The sequence below is a fragment of the Mizuhopecten yessoensis genome, unplaced genomic scaffold, assembly GCF_002113885.1.
Source record: "Mizuhopecten yessoensis strain PY_sf001 unplaced genomic scaffold, ASM211388v2 scaffold11141, whole genome shotgun sequence".
NCBI lineage: Eukaryota > Metazoa > Mollusca > Bivalvia > Pectinida > Pectinidae > Mizuhopecten > Mizuhopecten yessoensis.
In genome coordinates this window covers 824,830-848,339 of record NW_018408900.1, presented here as the reverse complement: position 1 = coordinate 848,339, position 23,510 = coordinate 824,830, and the positions used below count along the sequence as shown (strand labels likewise).

At 35.9% G+C, this 23,510-nt stretch overlaps 1 protein-coding gene across 7 annotated transcripts in view; it reads right to left on the bottom strand.

Annotated features, from left to right (window-relative positions):
• Nucleotides 1–3,640: 3,640 nt before the first annotated feature.
• Nucleotides 3,641–23,510, bottom strand: part of LOC110466698 (trafficking protein particle complex subunit 13-like) — a 169,268-nt gene continuing 149,398 nt past the window's right edge. For 3 of the 7 annotated variants that reach the window (XM_021523388.1, XM_021523393.1, XM_021523386.1), the window contains 10 exons: nt 19,939–20,069; nt 19,018–19,090; nt 18,790–18,834; nt 16,412–16,420; nt 15,208–15,228; nt 13,105–13,235; nt 11,723–11,924; nt 11,203–11,303; nt 7,629–7,782; nt 3,641–6,473 (listed from right to left, as the gene is read on the bottom strand). In XM_021523388.1, the coding sequence (XP_021379063.1) occupies nt 6,375–6,473; nt 7,629–7,782; nt 11,203–11,303; nt 11,723–11,924; nt 13,105–13,235; nt 15,208–15,228; nt 16,412–16,420; nt 18,790–18,834; nt 19,018–19,090; nt 19,939–20,069 (966 nt within the window). In that variant the 3' untranslated portion in view covers nt 3,641–6,374. The remainder of the gene's footprint in view (nt 6,474–7,628; nt 7,783–11,202; nt 11,304–11,722; nt 11,925–13,104; nt 13,236–15,207; nt 15,229–16,411; nt 16,421–18,789; nt 18,835–19,017; nt 19,091–19,938; nt 20,070–23,510) is intronic. The other 4 variants (XM_021523392.1, XM_021523389.1, XM_021523387.1 and 1 more) reach the window with 3 other exon arrangements.

The window sequence follows — 23,510 nt, the reverse complement described above, 5'->3', positions numbered from 1 at the left end:
TATCTGTCAACCGAGTTCCGCTGACCTCGTTATAGATGACACGGCCGCGGGGCGAGGTTTATAAACGTACCTAGCAGTGTATATATGGGATGTTTGATGGACGAGATGGCTATAAATATACAGGTAAATAACTATAATATACTCTGAGTTTGTACTCGAGCATGGTGTACATTAAAACCTGTCCGAACGGTTACTTGTCAATAACGGCCGTCTTAGTTGTCTGAACACGACGGTTTGCGGCTTGAAAAACTATGTCTAGCTGTATCTTGATTTCATTCATCTTGCGATAGACAGTGTCGTTAGATACTTCTTCAAACGTCAAAAGAAGGGCATATTTCGACCTAATTCAGATTCGTTTCCCATAGAATTCATAAAACATCATGTAATTTTCTGATTAGAGTATACCCTAGCATGGACAATTGTGGTTTAGTTTTCAGTAAATGCACGAAAACCTTTTTATACTGCCATTTTTTGTCCGACGAAATGTTGGCGTTATCAATTGGTTTGGCGATAGGTCGAAAGAGAAGCATACAAAATTATTTACAAGAAAAAGAACCTTTACATACGATGGTGGTGACATTTAGAAACGGTGGTCATTATATTGAGATTTCAGTGTATGTATCGAGGCCTAACTTGTTTTTACTAACCATGCGCTCGACACAGAAACTAGCTAATCAACCGGTAATACTCGGAATCTGAGGACTTAGAACAAGAACTACAATGTATCCGTTTGGACTGTTAATCTGAGGGCCTAGGACAAGAACTACAATGAATTAATCTGAAGGCCTAGGACGGGAACTACAATGTATACGTTTGGACTGTTAACCTGAAGACCTAGGACAAGAACTACAATGTATCCGTTTGGACATGTCTTCGTCGTGCCATTAATGTTACATTGACAATGTTTGACAGGTGCTGTCCATATTACACAATCTGACTGACACATGTCTTCAGTAGTACATTGACATTCACCTTGTTTATGTGTGCTTGGGTAGGTTGGCGCTTTGATATGTGAAGACCGAAAATGTTGGTATCTAACAGGTTCATTTGATAAAAAAAAGAAGTAACATTTAATAAGCTGATATTTATTGTATATCGTAACTTTTTAAGACGGCAATCCGAAAATATTTACTCCCGAAACGTTTGAGAATCTAAAGTCTGAAAAGACCTGTATCCCTGGTTGCATTTCATTGTCGGGATCCTATTCAATGTCTTATATCTACCTGATGATGAATTTCAATATGTGGATAAGAAGCTGTAGTAAATGGCCTACCTAAAATCATTGCCAGGGCACAACCTCCCAAATAAATGTATTCAAAGCATGGTTTTCAATGTTTAGTTCCAAATATTTTACGCTTTGATGGTTTCTCTCTAAGCAACTCTGACGGCTTTCATTGTCAACTGGAGAAGGTATATTAAAAGATTTGTGTTAGGCCTGGTGTCTGTGAACGACAATTGAATAAATGGAACTATGATGTTTGTTTACAATTTTCGAAAAAAAATCATCTCACAGAAAATTCAATCAATTTATAAAAATTCATTGATTCAGATAAGTGTAAACATCGTGTATGCTTGTTTCATTAACAGAATAGTGTCTTTCAGGGAAAATCATGGTATCCAACAGTTATGACATTCATAGCCCTTATGAGGCCAATATGATTTAGAACAAGTATATACACGAACAGAAAAGTCTGATTTTATCGGATGCTTGATGAGTTTAGGTATGTTTCTGTGTGTAAGCACTTTATAATGACCCTGACCCTGGAGGGACTTTAAAGTCATGTGTGGACATATAAGTTGTCTGTTGTAAAGCCATTAACCTCCACAATTAAAACAACAGAAAGGCTTTGTTTAGGTTTTATTCATACTTTCAACAGTATAATGCCATAAGGATATTGTGTTCAGATGTTTGTTTGCTTCTGTCTTCACATCTCTTCTGCCTTCACATCTCTTCTGTCTTCACATCTCTTCTGTCTTCACATCTCTTTTGCCTTCACATCTCTTCTGTCTTCACATCTCTTCTGTCTTCACATCTCTTCTGCCTTCACAACTCTTCTGCCTTCACATCTCTTCTGCCTTCACATCTCTTCTGTCTTCACATCTCTTCTGCCTTCACATCTGCCTTCACATCTCTTCTGTCTTCACATCTCTTCTGCCTTAACATCTCTTCTGTCTTCACATCTCTTCTGTCTTCACATCTCTTCTGCCTTCACATCTCTTCTGCCTTCACATCTCTTCTGTCTTCACATCTCTTCTGCCTTCACATCTCTTCTGTCTTCACATCTCTTTTGTGGTATTACATGACTTTCTGTCAGTGGCTGGGTGTCAATGAATAAATAAAATCAATTTTGTTTTCAAAAAAGAAGAAATATACTTGGCTTCTTGTTAAAACTGTGAGGATTAATGTAGATCTATGGAGATAGATTCAGATATCAATCTGGGATGGTTTCCAGATTTCCTATAGAAGTTTCAAACTGGGATTAATACACTGTTCTTTAAGAAATTCACAGGCAGATTGAATGATTCCTGAAGCATAGAAAACCACTCTTCATTCACCACAGTATATATGTCTGAGGCTTCCGGACAAAAGAACAAGAGGCCCAATGGGCCTGCATCACTCACCTGGTATAAATCTCACACTTGAAACCTCAAAAGTGATTTAAAATAAAGCTAAAGGCAAAATATCAGTATTTATCCAGATTTCCTATAGAAGTTTCAAACTGGGATAAATACACTGTTCTTTAAGAAATTCACAGGCAGATTGAATGATTCCTGAAGCATAGAAAACCACTCTTCATTCACCACAGTATATATGTCTGAGGCTTCCGGACATAAGAACAAGAGGCCCAATGGGCCTGCATCACTCACCTGGTATAAATCTCACACTTGTAACTTCAAAAGTGATTTAAAATAAAGCTAAAGGCAATATATTAGTATTTATGATTAAAAGTCATTAAAAAAAACCTGCTCAAAGATTTAAAAAAACTTTTTACCCTGTGACCTTGAAAGTCGAACAAGGTCATTATGTTGGACAAATTTGATAGCCTTTCATCTCAGGATGCAAATTGCAAAATATCACCACCCTATCCTTTTGTTTATTGAAATTAGGTCATTTAAATGTTTATACATATTTGACCAAATGTGATCTTTAAAGTGGATCAAGGTCATTCAAATGAAAAAAGCTTGATAGCCCTTCATCCAAGCATGCTACTGGCTAAATATCAACATTCTGGGCCGCATGATTATTCAGAAGTAGTCACCTTCAGGCCAGGTGAGCTAAAATCCCAACAAAATGGCATTTGGAGAGAAACTGCTATACTTTAAAAGACCAATAATATATTTGGAGTATTCTTTTCTCCCACAACCACTATAGGTTTCCTCACTCCCAACTCATTAGATAAACCTGCTAGGAGTTGGTTAAACATTTTGTAATCTGCTAATTGCTATCCAGGAAATGAAAGTTAAATACCTTGCCATGGGTAGTAAGTTGCTTTATCTTCAATAGAACGAATGGATGAATCAATGCTCCAAGGTTAAATAAAATGCTCTGAAGACTTCAGAAGTGGAACTATTCTTTGCTAGGATAAAAGGTGCAGTAGTACCTATACCTTAATTGTCAATAAACAAAAACAAACATATGCATACTTAACTTTGTTTATTGTGTTTATCTACAAGTGACTTGAATACACGTCATTTAGGATCAAATAAAGCATTTCACATCAATCTGTTCCAAGTTAATAATTATTATTGTCTGAGTTTGGAACAAAATTTGGTAGATATATCATTTTGGTAATAGTGACTTTATATCAAGTGACAGATAACAACAACTGTTTCTGTCACTGACCGTGTATATCTAGACAGTAAGAGTAGGTGGTACTGACTGGCAGTATCTGTCCATGCTGATTATCATAGTGGTACAAACTATCAACTTATGACCTTGTTTTTTGGGCACAGATATGGGAATGTTATGGCACAGAGTTCAATAGCCAAACTGAAGATGATCAGAAGATGATTTGACGAAATTTAAAGACTTGACCTTAGGCCGTTTGCATGACCTTGACCTTTTGGAAACAAGCACGAGAGTGTTACATGACTTTTCAAGTAATGATACTCATACCTGTGACAAAAGTTTCACATCAAAATCTAGTTGTTATCAGAAGTTGTAGTCTGGACTAACTTGACCTTTGACCTTCCGGGGTATGATACTTGGAGTGTTATGTAACTAGTTCCAATCAAGGACCTGTCCATGTATTGTAACCCAATACAGTAAGCTTCTGATTGATTTACGTCCTTGTTCCAGTTAGACACAAGCATACGGAAGGACACAGTACGATTCTGACATGATGGTATATTAGAAATGTCCCTTCCTTGTATACATTAAGAATGTCTTGCTATGGAATCTACAATATAATTGTACCTATTGCACAAAATCATTCACATAGCCAATTCTTAACCTGTCTACATTTTGGCCTTCATAATCAAACCACATTCCTTCCCACCAAAAGTGGCTGGACTGCGAGACAGATTCATTACAGTGATGTTTTTTGTAAGAAATGTTCAATCCGTCCCACTGGCTGTATATTTAGACAACTGACTAGCAGTAACTGGATTAATGCACTCAGCTGTATGAAATGTAAAGTATGAGTATTATGTGGAAGACAAAGAACACATAACATTTGTTATACTAAGGTACCAGGTGTTATACTAGGGAACCAGGTATTATACTAAGGTACCAGGTATTATACTAAGGTACCAGGTGTTATACTAAGGTACCAGGTGTTATACTAGGGAACCAGGTGTTATACTAAGGTACCAGGTGTAATATTAGGGTACCAGGTGTTATACTAGGGTACCAGGTGTTATACTAAGGTACCAGGTGTTATACTAGGGAACCAGGTGTTATAGTAAGGTACCAGGTGTTATACTAGGGTACCAGGTGTTATACTAGGGAACCAGGTGTTATACTAGGGTACCAGGTGTTATACTAGTGTACCAGGTGTTTTAATAGGGTACCAGGTGTTATACTAGGTTACCAGGTGTTATACTAAGGTACCAGGTGTTATACTAGGGAACCAGGTGTTAAACTAGGGTACCAGGTGTTATACTAGGGTACCAGGTGTTATGCTAGGTTACCAGGTGTTATACTAGGGTACCAGGTGTTATACTAGGATACCAGGTGTTTACAGTCAAACCTACTCTAGAGATCAACTCTATTACAAGACCACTTTGAAAACTTCTGATTAGTTATTTTTAGAGATACCTGAACCTGTATTAAGAGACCACTTTGTGGACTTCCTGAAGGTGATCTCTAAATACAGGTTGTTCCATGAAACTAATACAAAAGAAATCCATTTTTTAACCGTAGATTTGGCAACAAATGAACAATGACCACTGACTGCGTAACGAAGAGGTAACCGTTGGGGAAAATTAGATAACGCATGTGTGGACATACTATACATACACAGTTTCCACAATGCAAATATGGTAAACATGATTATTGTAGCAGTATTTTTTAGCACTTTTTGCACTTACTTCAAAGTGCTAAATTATGAAAGCATTTAAACACAAAACTATTGGTCCCTCACACACGTTCATACTTCCAATAAGTGTATATATATCAACACATTGCCACACTTATACAACACTTTAATGAAATGTTATCAACCTCTTTTACTCACCCAAGCACAAACATATGAAAATCATAGTTATAGTTTCATACACAGTTATTCACAAATACATGTACATGAATGTGCTTAAATGTACATTTTTTATAAAGAATTTACAACAATAATGATTACACTTTCTATTAATATACATATTGAATTGTACAGGATTACATCAATGTTTTAGCATAACATATGTTCATGTACACCATGATTTAAGTGATTAATAAATTAATGAGCAATCTACAAATTTATGAATTTCCCTTCCATTTTGTGTAGGTTATATATTGGAGGTTTAAGATAACTATGTGCCGTGTTTATCAGGCAACGGGTAACACAGTAAATGTCTTGGTAACATGTGACTAGATCAATGTCACAAGGCTACAGGTAGCATTAATCACAAGTAACTTAATCATCATCTCAATCGTGACCAAATCTACATAACATTATTTTGTCTGTAAACATTCCATTCCAGCCAGTCAATAACGATGGCCACAAAATAACTGGAACTTCTGCAAGGCCCTACACACTGATCATTATGTTTACTGGATAAAGATTCTGAAGCTTGTCACATATTTTTGTATATGCATTGGTCAGTTCCTGTGAGGACCCACATCCAGAAACCACTGGTCACAGGCCTGCTGTATAGAACATCCATGCCGAAATGGCTACAGGCTTGCCTTGTAGAACATCTGTGATGGACTGGAAATTTCATTGATTACAGTCGTTGTACACAAAAACTTGTGATAGCTCATCATGTTCATAAGTTCTTTTCAGGAAGTTGTCTGTCAACCTCAGCCCAGAAATTGTCTACAAATAACAAAGTGTACAATTATAGATATTTCTCCCTGTCAAGTCTTTCTGCCATGAAAAAAATACCCTTACATTAAACCAATTGCAACAGAATATACTTTTCTTTTTCATAAGTGATTTATTTTTGTGTCTTGGAAAATAATATTTGTGATGTATGAAAGTAAATAATTTATAAAGTACTTAGTAAATGAAAAATTTGCAAAAAAACACTTCTTAGCTTGACTTACATGTAAAACCACTGTCAGCCAGTGACCTTTAATGCAATCAACTTCTCAACAAAATGTTTATCATGTACATTGTAGTTAAGTCTATGCTCTGTATCTCCAGCAATGTTTCATATAAATTGAGCTTGTCAAGTCATTAACATCATCAATATCATTCCTAACAGATCAAGGGGTAGGGTTTCACTTTTTTTGGATGTGTCAAACAGTTTCACCCTTGTTTAAGGCTTCTTCAGAACACTGACACACTTGTAAGTACTGAACCCATGTCAAATGACAGAAAATGATGCAAAGTAAGGGAGACAACTGTGAGAGCCTAGACAAACAACATGAGCTACACGGAAGTCGTATAATAACCTGGCTAATTAGCCATTGTCTTTTCTGTATTGTTATATATACTGGCTGTTATAGGTTGTTATTCAGTACTTTCTTTCTTTAAATGTCAACCTTGCAAAATCATGACCTTATCTGCTTTGGATACTGGTGCTGTTTTACTGATGTTGAAATATAAATTGATTAAAAATCATTATAAACACATCTTGATTCCTTTAGACTCTCCCTATCCTCCATTAGCTGTGGCCACACAAGTACTCTAGACCTGTACAAGTATACATCCCCTGTTCGACTTTTCATTGCAAAGAAATAATTCAACACTAAAATTTAATTTTTTCTTAATTTCTCCTCTTACATCAACATTAAAGTATATAACAACTTAACATACATATTCAAATATTGATACCCTACATAAACCAGACCCTATATAAACGAGCCAATATTTCAATCCCAGTAATATCCTGTTTGGGCATGTAACAAAGGAAAGCTGAGACACTGTCATCTTAGACATTATTCCTTTAAAAAAATCCATTGAATGCCTTATATGGAACCATGGGACTTGCTAATGTTTTAGGGAAGACAGTTTGTTTGGCCTCACATGTAGCCCTGGAATAGTAGCTATCAGAGTCAGGTTGAGGTCCATGTGCTCATTCTGTGGGAGTTTCCCCAGCTGTCGTCCAGAGATCCCGCACCAGACCAAGCCAGAGGACGAATTGTTCTGTAGTACCAACGTCAGGTCCATAGTCCGCTCACTGAAACAGGGGCGAACAGTTAGTGACTGTGTTAGTGACATTTACATGTAATACAAATTTAGACTCCTTCCACCTACTGTAACTTACTTGTATCTCATTATTCCGCAAGGAGTTAATCTTGTATTCAATTAAAATTCACTCAAACATTTGTGAATTTCTTTCGATTTTTTTTAAGTATTGTAACAGGGCAGGACTCTTCAACTGTCTGAGCCCCACCATCAACCCAGGTTTGATTAGGTTGACTTTAGATTTCTTAAATACAACAGTGAAATTCATTCTTAATATACCACACCAACCAACAATCAATGTAAAACACAAATACCTTTTCTTTTATTAACAGCAGACCCCATGAAAGATTTCCTATTACACAAAATCAGCTCACCGTAAAATGAATATTGAGTGAATCTCTTATAATAGAATAGCCTTTATTGACTCGTAATCAAATGCAACCTTTCAATCCCCACTTATTATTTGTTTTCCAAAAAAAGATGGATGTGACTTTTAAAGGTTGCTTTATACATAACTTCACACAATGAAAGAGTTAACCTGTTTATTACTTGAGTTAAGACACAGATATGAATGTGCAAGCAAAGAACAAGTACTAAAACCTACTGTAAACATTTGGCGTATCAGGGGCTACTCACTCTATAACAAACCTACTAATAGTAACAAATTATTCTCAAAATATTTTAACGGAAGCTAGACTCTGCGAAGTCACAGAGAGGCTTGATAAAGATTTAACGGAAGCTATAGACTCTGCGAAGTTACAGAGAAGCTTGATAAAGAGCGCGAGCTAGATTCCAAATAAAACAAGAGAAGCAGCTAGACTCTGAAAGTACCAGAGAAGCGACTAGACTCCTAATATCCATGGAGAAGCTATAAAAGACTATGAATTGGAAACGCTAGACTCCGAAGAAGGCAAGAGAAGTCACTAGACTCTGGAGGCATCCAGAGAAGCGACTAGACTCATAGCCACCCCAGAGAATATATCTGTTAAATTTACCACGAGAAAACTGGCTACAGATAAAGTGAAGTAATAATCTATTTAAGAGATTGGGGGTAAAATTCCCCAAGAATTTAGTGTCATATCTTTGAAAATAGTTCTTCTTGAAGTGGAGACTCACAAGTTGAAATTTTTAAAATCCATAACCGTTTTTTTTTTCATTTTCTTGTACTTAACTAAAACATGAAATTCACAATATTTTGTTATTTTGTTTTGGAACACTGGAAGATGTCTGTCTGCTTTAAGAAAGTTGATTTGAGCATAAAACTAAGTTTGAGCATGAGAACACTTTTATCAATACGAGGCCAGGTGTTTTTATTTAATTTTCCTGATTATTGATTAATTCAAACTTATTTAATAACATCAAGTACTAATTCAGTCAGCACAATCTAATTTATCATCAAACTTTCAACATTTATACCCAACAAACATTTTCTAATGCAGCAAATATTTCATGGCCCGGATGCTCAAAGTCTGATTAGCTTGACATTGAATTAAAACGAATATGTTATCTTGTATATATTTTCGAAATCATTGAAATTCAGATCTCAACCAGCAGACAAATTAAGTGATCCAAAATGGTTTTCCGTATCATGATTTTGCGGGTGTGACCCGCAGAATGCGGGTCATTTAGCAGGTATGCGTATGCTAGAATTACAAAAACATTTATAGATTTTCAGGTATTTCTCAAAAACAACATATTGAAAATTTGTGTTAATGACTAGTAAAGCTAACCGAGCTTTGAAGAAACGGCCCCTGGCCTTTGGATTGTTGAATGATTAAATTTATTTAAAGAAATGGTTTCTGACTTGTCAAGACCAAAGACAATACTGCACCTCCTGGAAACACATACAGCGTCCAATGTAGCAATCAATTTTACCCTTTGAGGAAACCCAGATAATTCATAAATCAGTTTAGATTTACTTAAACTGTGATGAATGTGTGGTGCTCTGTTAGACAAACTGAGTTAGCGTCCCCACGGACATCCCTCAGCTGTCCCACCAGCTGTGTACCTTCATATCAACACCAATGTGCATCCAGACCGATTAGTTCATCGTTTGTTCATTTACGCAGCCCACAGGCCTCCATGACAGAGCTGATGACAGAGCTTCGGTGTGGAAGTAGCCGGCACACACAGTGTGTTTCGAGATCACAGATTAAATTACGATCACATAGATTAATGGCTGACATGACCAAAACATTACAAATCAATACTAATTGGGCAAATCTTAAGATCCATACCTATTTCACCGTACACAAGTCGCATTAACTTTATTACGCCCGATACCTGCATTGTTTAGAGGTTTAAAGCAATTTCACAGTTGTCACAAAGTTACAATAACTTGATTTTGTAAACTGATTTCTTCAAACTCTGAAAGTTACTGGTAGGTCTGTGATAAATGCCAAGAGCAATACCTCACCACACCAGAACATAGAGACAGTGTACGAGTATGTCTTTTTATACAGATCACCAGAACATAGAGACAGTGTATGAGTATGTCTTTTTATACAGATCACCAGAACATAGAGACAGTGTACGATTATGTCTTTTTATACAATACAAATGCAGTACTAAGATCACAAGAACATAGAGACAGTGTAAGAGTATGTCTTTTTATACAAATGCAGTACTCAGATCACCAGAACATAGAGACAGTGTACGATTATGTCTTTTTATACAATACAAATGCAGTACTAAGATCACAAGAACATAGAGACAGTGTAAGAGTATGTCTTTTTATACAAATGCAGTACTCAGATCACCAGAACAAAGAGACAGTGTACGAGTATGTCTTTTTATACAGATCACCAGAACATAGAGACAGTGTATGAGTATGTCTTTTTATACAGATCACCAGAACATAGAGACAGTGTACGAGTATATCTTTTTATACAATACAAATGCAGTACTCAGATCACCAGAATATAGAGACAGTGTACGAGTATGTCTTTTTATACAATACAAATGCAGTAATCAGATCTCCAGAACATAGAGACAGTGTACGAGTATGTCTTTTTATACAATACAAATGCAGTAATCAGATCTCCAGAACATAGAGACAGTGTACGAGTATGTCTTTTTATACAATACAAATGCAGTACTAAGATCACAAGAACATAGAGACAGTGTAAGAGTATGTCTTTTTATACAAATGCAGTACTCAGATCACCAGAACATAGAGAAAGTGTACGAGTATGTCTTTTTATACAAATGCAGTACTCAGATGAAAATCACCAGAACTCAAAATGCTCTGCAGTATAAACCTTTGAACAAGATTTCCTACAACAATGTATCACCAGATAAACAGGCTGTTGTGTAGTGATTATCTCATCAAATTTCCAATGTAGTTTGGTAAAAGTGATCATCTGTTTTGTTTTCTGTTCCACTTCTTTACATTATGCTGTATTTCACTCACCAGCAGTTTGTAATTCGACAGACGATATTGAAGGTGACCTCCAGCTGTACAGTGTCAGGCACAGACTCCACTGTCACCCGAATGTCTCCGTAACCAGGTGCCTGGGGATAAACAAAGCATAAACCTTCATGAAATATGGGAACAGGATTTCAGAACTTTCAGCCTTCTATGTTAAGTGTTGGACAATTATATGCCAAGGTTGAAATAGTTCTCAAAAACAATAAATACACTGGAGTTCGAGTAAGCAAACCTAAGGCACTAAATAATACATAGATAAACATTTTATATAATTAATAAATACATATGAAGTAACAGCCTTATCAGGTGTATTAACTTCTGGTCCTATGCCACTTTGTTAATACCTCCACATATATATATGTCTGCATGTGCTGGAGGTATATATGACATGCCATTAAAAACGTTCATCCATTACATATGATCCAAAGCAATGTATCAGTTTGTTAACAATAAATTTAATTTTGAGGCGATCCCTGAACCTTTATTATATTCCATGACTTACAACTCTCTGTAGCTGACTGGTTTGGAGACGACCCCTCTCCCCCATGTTGGTTTTCCAGACAATGTCCAGTTTGCCTATATTCGTGACTCCCTTGAGGATCTTACTCTCCTGTGTTCCTTCCTGTTTTGGTGAGAGACAGTACAGGTACTGTCGTGTGTCCATAGGGTTTAGGTAGTTCACCTTTCCAAACACGAGGTCAGGACTACAATCATAGAAATAGAAATATGATCACAACATCGTACATCTAAGGATATATATTGTATACTATGTGCTGTCCTATACAACTCTTATTCAAAAGAATTTTATGCAATTAAAGAATGACATTAAACCTAAATAATGCACATATCGTGTGTTATAAATCTTAAACTAGCCAACTACTGCACACATTAATCTAAACAATTATTTGTTTGTGTTCACTTATTTCGCCATTTTGTATAATTCAAACAATTGTTTTTGAGGATATCATTTAATCATGAAGGGAGCAACAAAAGTGTAATCCCCTGTCTACATGTTCTTGGAAAAATGTTTGTAATTTTCACCTGACTAACCACAATGTACTTCAAAAACTAGTAGATACGCTGGAGAGGTACAAGCCAACATCAAAGAAACTCCAGTTTGTTAAGGCATGGGAAAAAACAAGGTCAACTAAAACACAGACAGTTAGCCACTTAGAGCATCATATGGGAAATTGCAAGTTGACCTAGGGAAGAAGTTGGTTATTCCACCGATCCTTCACACTACCCTTAGGCCTGACACAGTACTGTGGTCAAGCCAGCAGAAGTCTATCATTCTTGTAGAGTTGACCCCTTCCATGGGACGAAGGCTGTGAGGAAGAACGTCAGCACAAGAGCTCCAAGTACCAGGAACTGATTGAGATGTGCAGACAACAGGGCTGGAAAGCATGGCTGTTCCCTGTAGGATGTCGGGTTTCCCAGCACATTCTGTATGGAGACTCTTTAAAAGTAGTGGGACCTAGCTGTAGATACCAGAGATGAGCAGCCATACACAGGCATGCTTCTTGTTGGCTTTGGCAGGGCAAATAGGACAGATAATGAAGATCATACAGTAACACACAGTGACTCAACACCACTTTGGACCCACCAACTTCAGGCTGTAGTGGTTAGAGAGTTGAAACATCCAGTGACGGTTTGCAGACAACTGAGTCACAGAGTCCTACTGGAGCCAAACGTTGGAACTGTGTCAGACAGATAGAGCCTGACATTTCTATAGCAAACACCATCAGCTGTACATCCTTTACCTGACATCCTTTTCTTTTATACACTGTACTAGTAATGGGTCAACTTTGGAGCATCAAGCTAAGTGACCGATTAGACAAAAGTAAGCCAAATAGGATAGCCTTCATAAACTTATGTTACACTTACCATTCCTTGCCATCAAGGTTGTTGAGTTCCTTGGCGCAGTACTGCGTGGACGGATCAAGGCTGACATGTTCCATGTAGATGGGCTGAGGGGTAATGTTCTGGATCTGTGCCTCCAGGTAAACTTCATCAGACTGTAAACACAACACGGGTATCAACAGTCACCAACGGATTCTATAAATAAACTCATTATCAAAAATAATTTCATGCAAATCCCCCTTGAGATAAATATAGATATTTCCATATAAACACACGTTTGGAAACAATATAAGACAGATATTTTCAAAGGCAAAAAAATTTGAAATCATAAAATAGATCAATATTTTAATATTATGTCAAAGCTATGACAAAGGGACCAGTTCGTTGTGATACGTTGTGACACGTTTAAAACACACATTGTTTGTGTAGAAAGTAAAACTTTCATATCACATATTTCCAAACTGATGAATTTTATTGAAAATATTTTAATAGTTGAAATACACAGTGAGTGATACATATGTTATTCCTTTTAATTTGTATATTACACCAGAATTTTGTTGAAAGTCAAAATACTCTGTATGATTAAATTTAGAAAATGAAGTTTTCCCAGAACCTTAATTTACATTTTATCTATTTTGGAAGCAACAGATACTAAATAATAGATTTATTTGTTATGCTACAATTTTCCTGAACCTCACTTAACAGACTATAATATTAATTGGAAATAACTCATTAAGTCACCTGACTCACTGTCTGATGCCAAATGTAACAGTTATGTCTACCGCGTATTTTGAATATTATTGGTTATAAATGATGAAGCTGGTTAATGTTTATGGTTGAAAGCTTCCCTAAGTACTAAGTTTCTGATTATAATGGGGGTGAAATAGTTGAAGCGTGCAGGAAAGGTTTACAGCGTGACACTTAAGCCAGATATACAATGATGTACCATAAGTATTCGGTCACAAATCATTTTACACAGTGTTCTACATATTTTCCCCTTGTTTGTTAATGCCTCTTTTGATATTTATTTCTTACATCCACTAAGGGGCAGAAAGGGTAAACATCATACCGTCCCTCTGACCACTCTCTTACTTGACAAAAGAAACAGATGGAAAGCTTGCAAAATAAGTTTTCAATTGCTGTTTGTGTTCAAAACATTTACAATTCAGATCAAACTGATGAATCTTAGATAACATAGAATTATGTGTTATTTTTATAAAATGTGGGCTAGTCATTGTTTTCTTAACCTTTGTATTTGAATGTCCAAATGACACCACTGAAATGAAGTTTCACTGATGTAAATTTTGTTAAAAAAAGGTCAAATAATATGCATGTAGATTGCTTGAGAAATGAGATTAGAGAAAATGATTAAAGAAAAGAAGTAGATTGAACATGGTGTAACATTGATTTGTGACCGAATTCTTTTGCCACGCCCCTGTAGGTACAGGTGGACTTATTGACTGCTGTCCTGTTAAAGTCTCACGGATTTGCTTTATATATAGAGATGACTCGATAAATATCCAGCAGAATGTATTTTGTAAGCCATAACTCTTAATACCTGCTGAATATATAGGCTAAGCCTGTTGTCTCATCCAATTGTGCAATTACTTGTTCAATAAAATTTGTTGAAATTAAGAAATGAAATACCTGCTGAATACTTTTAGGAACTTCTTTTGTCATTTACTAAAAGATTATTGCCCAAACATATTTTTCCTTGTACATTATATCTTTGTTAATACCAAACAAATTTTCAAAGAGTGTTAGAGGATTTTTTTAGTACTTTTTATCAAATTAACTTTGTTTTCCTCAACTCAGCAAGTGATACAAAACAAAGTATAATGTGTCACTTAATTCTGTTGAATATTTTCATCGAGTGTTTGCAATGAATTCAGTATAATATATGGAGTACAAAAAGGATTTCAAGCATCGGTTCACATTTTGAAACATATGTGTATTGTTCGTAAGCAACAGAGAACAGTATTTCATGGTGGAGGTAGGGGAGATAATTCTGGTCAACTTATGTGCAGAATTTCTAGGGAGGATAATTTGTAATATTCAGATAAGGAAAACAATTGGTGTAAACTGTACGATGCTTCTGGGATTCAACATTAATTCCATTTTACTCACTTGTTCCAAATTCCACAGATCCTAAACAATGAATATGATTATCCTAAATGGAATTTGAAGCGCTGTACATTATCTTATAAGCTATTTTAAAATTTCCATTTTTTTCTTTGGATTTTCATCAAGAATTCAACTTTTTTGGAACAACTTGCTACACATTATTTCTTCAAAATCTGATATTGACATTGAATGTCTCATTTCTGTGGCCTTGCTGCTTGACTTTTTCAAAAAAAATCAAAATTGATTTTCCTGTAAAATTTAAATTTGTAATTAATATTTACCTTAATTTTCTTTCAGTATTTAATGATTTTTGTATTTTTGTATTTAAACCTCACTGAACTAAGCTTCAAGCTTAGATTTCCTCAAACTTGGATACAGACATTATTTTCTGTATCTCCTTTTCTGCTTAAATCTCCAAATTCAATAAGACTTCAAACTACATAGTGTATTCACAAATTTATTAGTAGAATATTGAAAAGTGCAAACCAGGATATGATACAAGTTTTTTTTCATTTTTCATTTAATACATGTTTATTAAAAAAGTACATCAATATGAAAATTTATTTTGTAACTATAGAAATACTAGTGACAACTAAGTAGATATCAAATAAATGGCATTCCATGCCTGTAACCAAACCAATACATTCAAAACTTTGGGGGTGGGGGAGGTATATACTTTATCTTTTTAATTTCAGGCTATGGGGAGGGGATTCCTGATGACTAGAAAACCTTTCTAAATTGACCATTGATTATAATGTACCTCGAAAAACCATTTTGCACAGCAGGGACTGTTCTAGCTACCAGTACGTAAAGGCCATAGGTGGAAATTCAATAACTAAAAAATAAACTGATTTACCTGTAAAAAAATAAATCAATTTTCTACCACGAGGCATATAACCTAAGTGCAATCTAAACACTGAGGGATGTAATGAAAAAGGTTTATGTGGAAATGAGTCGCTGCAAATACACGTATTAGATCAGTATGGATGACATCTTTTTTAGTTATTTATTTATTTAAGAAGAACCTCACATTTAATCAAATCAGATACTGAAAGCATCATATAAGCTGATCTCGTAATAAAACAAAACGCATGCAAATGTGAATAGGTTTCAAAATCAATCTCATCCGAGACCAAGCAAAAATTAACATCAACACAAGAAAAGCGAAATGAGAAAACAACGTAGGATCGGGGTTGATAACACTTACGACATAATCCTGAATGAATACAACATTCCATAGAAATCAGGAAATTAAAAAGATATGGTTAATTCACAAGGAAAATAGAATTAAATTCTGCCAACGTACAGGTAAAATACACAGCATGGAAAAGATTATATCAATTTTCTGCCAACATCACTGTATACAGACAAACAGCTGACATATAACATATAAAAGCATCCGAATCATATTGATGGGAGAATGATATACGGTGCAAGCTTTAATCAATGTCAACCACATACAAATATAATGCACCGTTATTTTACTTAATGAGGGCACTTCTGGGTTTTGATTTTAAAAACACAACTTAAATAGCTTGTCCTAAAATTCTAAATTTTTATCTTCAGATTTGACTTTTTAGATTTGATTACTTTTGGAAATTTTTCAATTGATGCTGTAAGATAGACAACTCCCACTACCAAAACAACTCAGATTATGAGTAAATCAACAAATAAAAAGTTGCCATGTAACATTATCTAGTGAGACAGTGAGCATCATAATCTCTCAGAATGATACTGAGCTTCATTACCAGTAATCGGGAACTGCATTTGAGAGTTGGATAAAGTCACCTTCATATCTCTGGTCCCCACTCAACATTAGCCTGTGTCTGCAGGTGTCCTTGTTAGGTCAAATGCGGTAAATAACACTTGTATTCACAAATATTTATTTGGTTTTTATCGTGCCTCGTTGGTTCCGATGGTAGCATGCAGGGGGTCTTAATGTGGGAGGAAAGTAGAATACCCAAAGAAAACCAACACGGATGGCACTTGCCTTTACCCGGAGTTTGAAACCCTGATCAGATTTGAAAATGTATGGGGTCACCTGCCTGACCTTAAATCTGACCTTCATCCTCTAAAGTCTTGTCTTCATGTTTCTTTCAGATGTTTTTGCAAATTAATATCTGCGTTATCTTTTTAATATATCTTCTAATAATTATTGCCTGCAAATTTGACATTGAAACATTTTGAAAGTTGGAACGTTTTACCATATGACATTGACTTTTGACCTTGCATGGTTTATGCTTTTTAGGTAACTTCTTAACTGTAGTAATGTTCCTTTATCATGCTAGTTTGTGACCTTAGACCTCTGGCCTTAACGCTTGTTTAGTACATTAGTGTATTCACTTGTTGTGGGAAACTGGCTTTTAGCCTTGCATCTTTCATGCCACGGGAATCTGTACGTGTGTGCTTCTCTGTCTTGCATCACCATGCCAGACGACAAAGGAACATTGCAACTACAGACAGATAGGTAGACTTTGTGAAATTAATGTAAACAATGGCTTAAAGTAGCCTTGTTAAAAGTTTCCTGTCTACAAAACACTAGGGTTTGGTGTATGAAAGAAAATACTTTTTATACTCTCACCTCTTCATCAAAAATAAGTCTAATCACTTTCCTCTTGGTAGGGTCAATAATACCTAACTCGCTCACCAGACAGGACATAGATATACAGAAGGGACATAGATATCAAAGTAAAATTAATATCATACATACATTGTGGGTATTAATGGCATCGTGTTTGTTATAGATCGATGATTAATATAATGAAAGTTATAAAACCAAATGATTAAAAAGACATTTTAAAGCCACTTTAAATACAATGGAGTCTTCATAATCAATCCAGAATTATTTTCTGCAAAAAGATTGAGTTGGTTGGTTACAGAGAAAATTGTGAGCAGAAAAAAAAGTTCCCCCCAACCCCCTCAAAAAATGACTGGATCATGTGGGAAACAGGATAAGATGTACATAATATACACAAGTATATCAAGTCATGAATATAGCAGAATGGAAAATAAATAACGATATCAATTATGCTTATAATGATAAATATAGTATAGATAATTAAAACAAGAGGCCTAAAGTACCTGCATTACTCAACATAATATTTATTTCTATCAAACTTTGTCAAAGGTGACCATATTTTAACTTGTATTAAAAAGCAAGTTTGTCGTACCCTTGGTAGATATGAAATATCCATGCAATGACAATTGTTAAACTTGGGGAGAAGGTTTCATTGAGGGATCCTGTTTCAGCTCCTTTATAGGACTCATATTATGCTAGGCCCCTCTTTGAACTTAACAGATCTGATCCCATTTTGAAGAAGAAAATGTGATCAACAGAAAAAAAGTTACATCTTTCAGAACAGGTTAGTATTTTAACTATCAGTAGGGTTCTTATCTAAAAAGTAAGTCTGCTGATCCCATCTGTCTGAGTGAAACAAGAAGCATATAACTTTTAAGAACACAGGGGTTTAAAAACTACCCTAAACACGTAATACATAAATGTCATGTAATACTACTATTACAAAAAAAGCTTAAAGCATTAGATCATTAAGAAGAAAGGACGATGATGAAGCATTTGTTACTCACCTCTGCATTATAAAACTTGGTTTTCACATCCAGGGGTTTCAACACCTAAAATATCAACGTATTCCAGAGTGACTTACATAAAGTAAACACTTTTTTATGTATGTCTTTACAAAAAGTAGAACCTTTTTTAATGAGGTTTTTACTTACAGTTGAACTTTTGATGAAGTGAATGTTAAAAGTAGACAGACGTATGGGATAATTTTTCTGCTTTTTAAATCCCACACTTACCTGGAACTTGAAGAATTTTCTAAAAGCGTTCTTCTCCCCCTGGCTGGTTGTGTAACTGACTGCACACACCAATCTGAAATCAGGAACAATATCACACTGACCACTGGGCAATCTCTGTCCCTCCAGACGGCTGGTCACTGAACATTTCTACTGAATTGGCGATTCAAGTGTCTGTATAGTTATAACCTTGACCTTCATCTATATTACATCGTCTGTATTTGTATACTAATCTGGCCTTCAGCACATCTCACTCTGGTTCATGTGGCCTTGACCTGAAGATGCCATATTTCCATGAGTGATTTTTTTTCAGGTTGTTAAAATTCACTCAAGATTTGAAATGTGTTCAACCTGATGACTTCATGTTTTTCTATTAATTATTTTTGTAGTAATAGATACAATTTGTATAAAACCTTTGGCAATAGAAATGATTTATCGATGAGGAAAATGTGTCATTCTGAAAAAAAGACTGTAACACAATTCTGCTGATCTCAGTTATATATGTACTGAAGGTCAGTTAGATTTCCAAAGGTACTGTGTGTAGGGTATTTCTAAAGCAGTCTTATTTTTGAACATTTTTGCAGCCATATGGTGAACCTGTGAATTCCAAATTCCTAATTGGGTATTGCTTCCAACTGGACAATATAGAAACCACAAATTGCATAAATGAATATCTTTCGACAAAAACATGAAAATATGCTGTGCAAAATAAAAGCCATATATTTTCAAATTCTAAATTTACAATTAACAAGTCAGGATTATGTTACTGTTTTCTTGAAGAATTAAAATCTTTATTAATTTGTCCCAATTGCTAAATAAAAAGTTAAATATACTGTGTATAATATTCACATAAACCAATGTTAGAGGGTATTTGTAACAAGTCCAAGGTTATTTTAAGCAGACTTGGTTGTCATGGTTACATACATGTGTGTGCCCAGCTCTTTAACTTCGTGATGGATGACATCGTCAATGCTGTAGTCAGGGGGGAGTTCCATCAGGGGACGCGACTCTGACCCAGACAACATCAATCTTTGAGAGCTGGTCTGGAGGTCAACCTGAAGCACAAGGCAATCAGTCAATTACATATGTATACCTGTCAAACAAATAATTCCCAGTCATAAAGATTGGTCCGACTGAATTTCAATATTTCAAAACATTATTCCGTTTCCCATGTTACTTACTACGCATCAACAAAAGGTTCAAGAGCCTGGCTAGTATGCTAATTACATGATAAAGAATAAATGTTCTTATTTCATTTTGTACAGTAATGTATATACATATAGTGATATTTTTGTTTCAATATTGATATCACTATATGCCTGACCCTACAGGGCTTTCAGCAGACCCTCAACAGTATGCCTGAACCTACAGGGCTTTCAGCAGACCCTCAACAGTATGCCTGAACCTACAGGGCTTTCAGCAGACCCTCAACAGTATGCCTGAACCTACAGGGCTTTCAGCAGACCCTCAACAGTATGCCTGAACCTACAGGGCTTTCAGCAGACCCTCAACAGTATGCCTGAACCTACAGGGCTTTCAGCAGACCCTCAACAGTATGCCTGAACCTACAGGGCTTTCAGCAGACCCTCAACAGTATGCCTGAACCTACAGGGCTTTCAGCAGACCCTCAACAGTATGCCTGAACCTACAGGGCTTTCAGCAGACCCTCAACAGTATGCCTGAACCTACAGGGCTTTCAGCAGACCCTCAACAGTATGCCTGAACCTACAGGGCTTTCAGCAGACCCTCAACAGTATGCCTGAACCTACAGGGCTTTCAGCAGACCCTCAACAGTATGTTTTTGACTCTCGTTAGGATACAGGGTGGTTGGGTGGTGCAGTGGATAGCGCACTTGCCTTTCTTTCCCCAATGCAGTCCGGGTTCGATTCCCCATTCGGACGTAAAAAGGTATGGGGTGACCTGCCCGACCCTGAGGGTTTTCTCCAGGTACTCCAGTTTCCTCCCACATTAAGACCCCCCGTGCGCTAACATTCGGGCCAACAAGCGTGATTAATATAAGTTGAAATAACTTGTTTCATAATTGTTGTAATATAAATAAAGTATATATAAAGGTCAGGTCTGCTTGACATATATTTTAACTCTTTGTCTTTTTCCTTAGGTCATTGTTTCATCATAAATGACAAATTCTTTCCCATTTCATGTGAATTATGAAACAAGTTTCTTTAGGTTATTCGAGCTCTTTTGTTTATATTTATTGAGCGTTAGTGTTGACAGAACTCATTGGTTATGTAATGCAAGGTGATGTGACTGCTTTTAGAACTCCCTGATTGTCTGTACGTGTTCTTTGTTTATGGTAATGTGTAGCTATAGAAATCTTTTAAATGCAATGAAATGTTGTTTTTTTATTTTGATCAACACAAAACGCTCAGCATTTAACGGGTGAAGTTTACAATAATGTTATGTATATCAATCTTTTGAAGAATCATTTCCAACTTAACTGATAAAAAATCCTTGAATACTCTTCTTAAACAGTCCATGTTACAATCTTGTATTAAGTTGATCATCAAAAAGACATGATTTTTTTTTCATCTTGAAGATTTAAGCTACAGAAAATCAAAGGGTTCTACAATCAAAATGCTATTGAAGTAAATGCTACTGCTGGAAAAAAGCCTTTTAAAACAAAGCATGGAAGGAAATTGATATTTTGTTTTAGATTTATGATAAAAGGCTTGAGATGGGCTGCTAAGGTAGCCATTACTTGCCTACAGAAACCTCCCAGTTGGTTTTAATGTGACTACAAATCTCTTTAAGGCATTTCAAGTCTTGGTCTTTGTTCCTAATCATTACTCAAGAAAAAATGTTATATGACAGATTTAAGAAAAACAGTATTCAATGGAGCAATAAAAACGTGGTATTTTACATTCATCTATTTCAAATTATAGGAGACTTTGGTATTTTATTTGTATATTTGAAGCATGGATGGCTGTTCTAAATCCCATTGCGGTTTCATAAAAACTGTGACTATAGGAATAAGAAGTGGCACAAAGTGAAATGGCTTTATTTACATTTGATAGTATAGCTTTATATTTTGAAATTGGCAGGAAATGCTTAGATATACAGTCCAACATATTAGAGAGAGCAATTCTATCAAAAGGCCACCTGTGTTAATATTGGTGTGGGTTGGTTTCATCTTGTTTAACGTCCTATTAATGTGTAGTGTATGCATGCCTGCATGTGTGGGTGCAGGAGGCAGGGTATGTTGGTGTATTTGCCTCCTTGTGATAGCGCTGATCTGATGCCGACTTTATAGTGCTATCTTACTGAAATACCATACCGAAGGCACCCAGCACAGTATTCCGCCTTGTCACATTATACTGATTAATGGGTGAACCAGTTGTTGTCATTCCCCTGAATGCTGAACATTAAGCAGGGAATAACAACAACTATTTTTAAAGACTTCGGTATGTCCGGGCCTAGGGACAGAACCCATTGCCTTCCTTACCTGGGCGAATGCTCAACATTAAAGCCAAAAGTGAGGTGTTGCCAAGCAAGGCGCTAGAAAATATAAGGTATTTAGATGTAGAAAGAAATATAAAGATCCCAAATATTGCAATTGCAGATTTATTTTGGTCGCTTTTGTGTCCCCAAGTTGAGGGCACAAAAGCAAATCCCCTAATCTGCAGGGGGTTCCCACCTTAGTCGCCTCTTACAATACATGCAGTCGGTAACAGCAGGTGTATTCTGTGTTAACAGACCACTTTTAATGTTCCCCATTATAGTGATATCATTGTGAGATTGACCATGAAGAAACTACCTGTGTTAACAGACCACTTTTAATGTTCCCCATTATAGTGATATCATTGTGAGATTGACCATGAAGAAACTACCTGTGTTAACAGACCACTTTTAATGTTCCCCATTATAGTGATATCATTGTGAGATTGACCATGAAGAAACTACCTGTGTTAACAGACCACTTTTAATGTTCCCCATTATAGTGATATCATTGTGAGATTGACCATGAAGAAACTACCTGTGTTAACAGACCACTTTATGGACTTCCAGGACACATGGTCTCTGAATAAACTTTTAACTGTCAAAGAGAACTGAACAAATTAAACTTGTACAAAATAAACCATAATAAAGGACTAACTTCTTACTCTACTAGAGAGAGTAGCCCCTACATACAAAGAAAAAGTGAAAACTATATAACTCCACATTATACTAACAGGAAGTCAGTCTCCTTCCATATTAGCTGAAAGACTGTAACACACACAGGAGATTGCACCATCAAATTTGGTACAGAACGTGTAATAGATACACTGATACAGTATGCCAAAAATGAATTACACTGCATCCTACAGCTATTTTGGTCTTTCTGGTTTCACTGTATATAATAATATTTTGAGGTTCTTATATACCGCTTTATCACAACCTAGTTCGTAGGTCATTTCAAAACGGTTCACATATTATTATCCGTGGTTATAGGGCCTTTGCAACCAGTCAATATCTTTCTCAACTCCTTGGGGAGCATA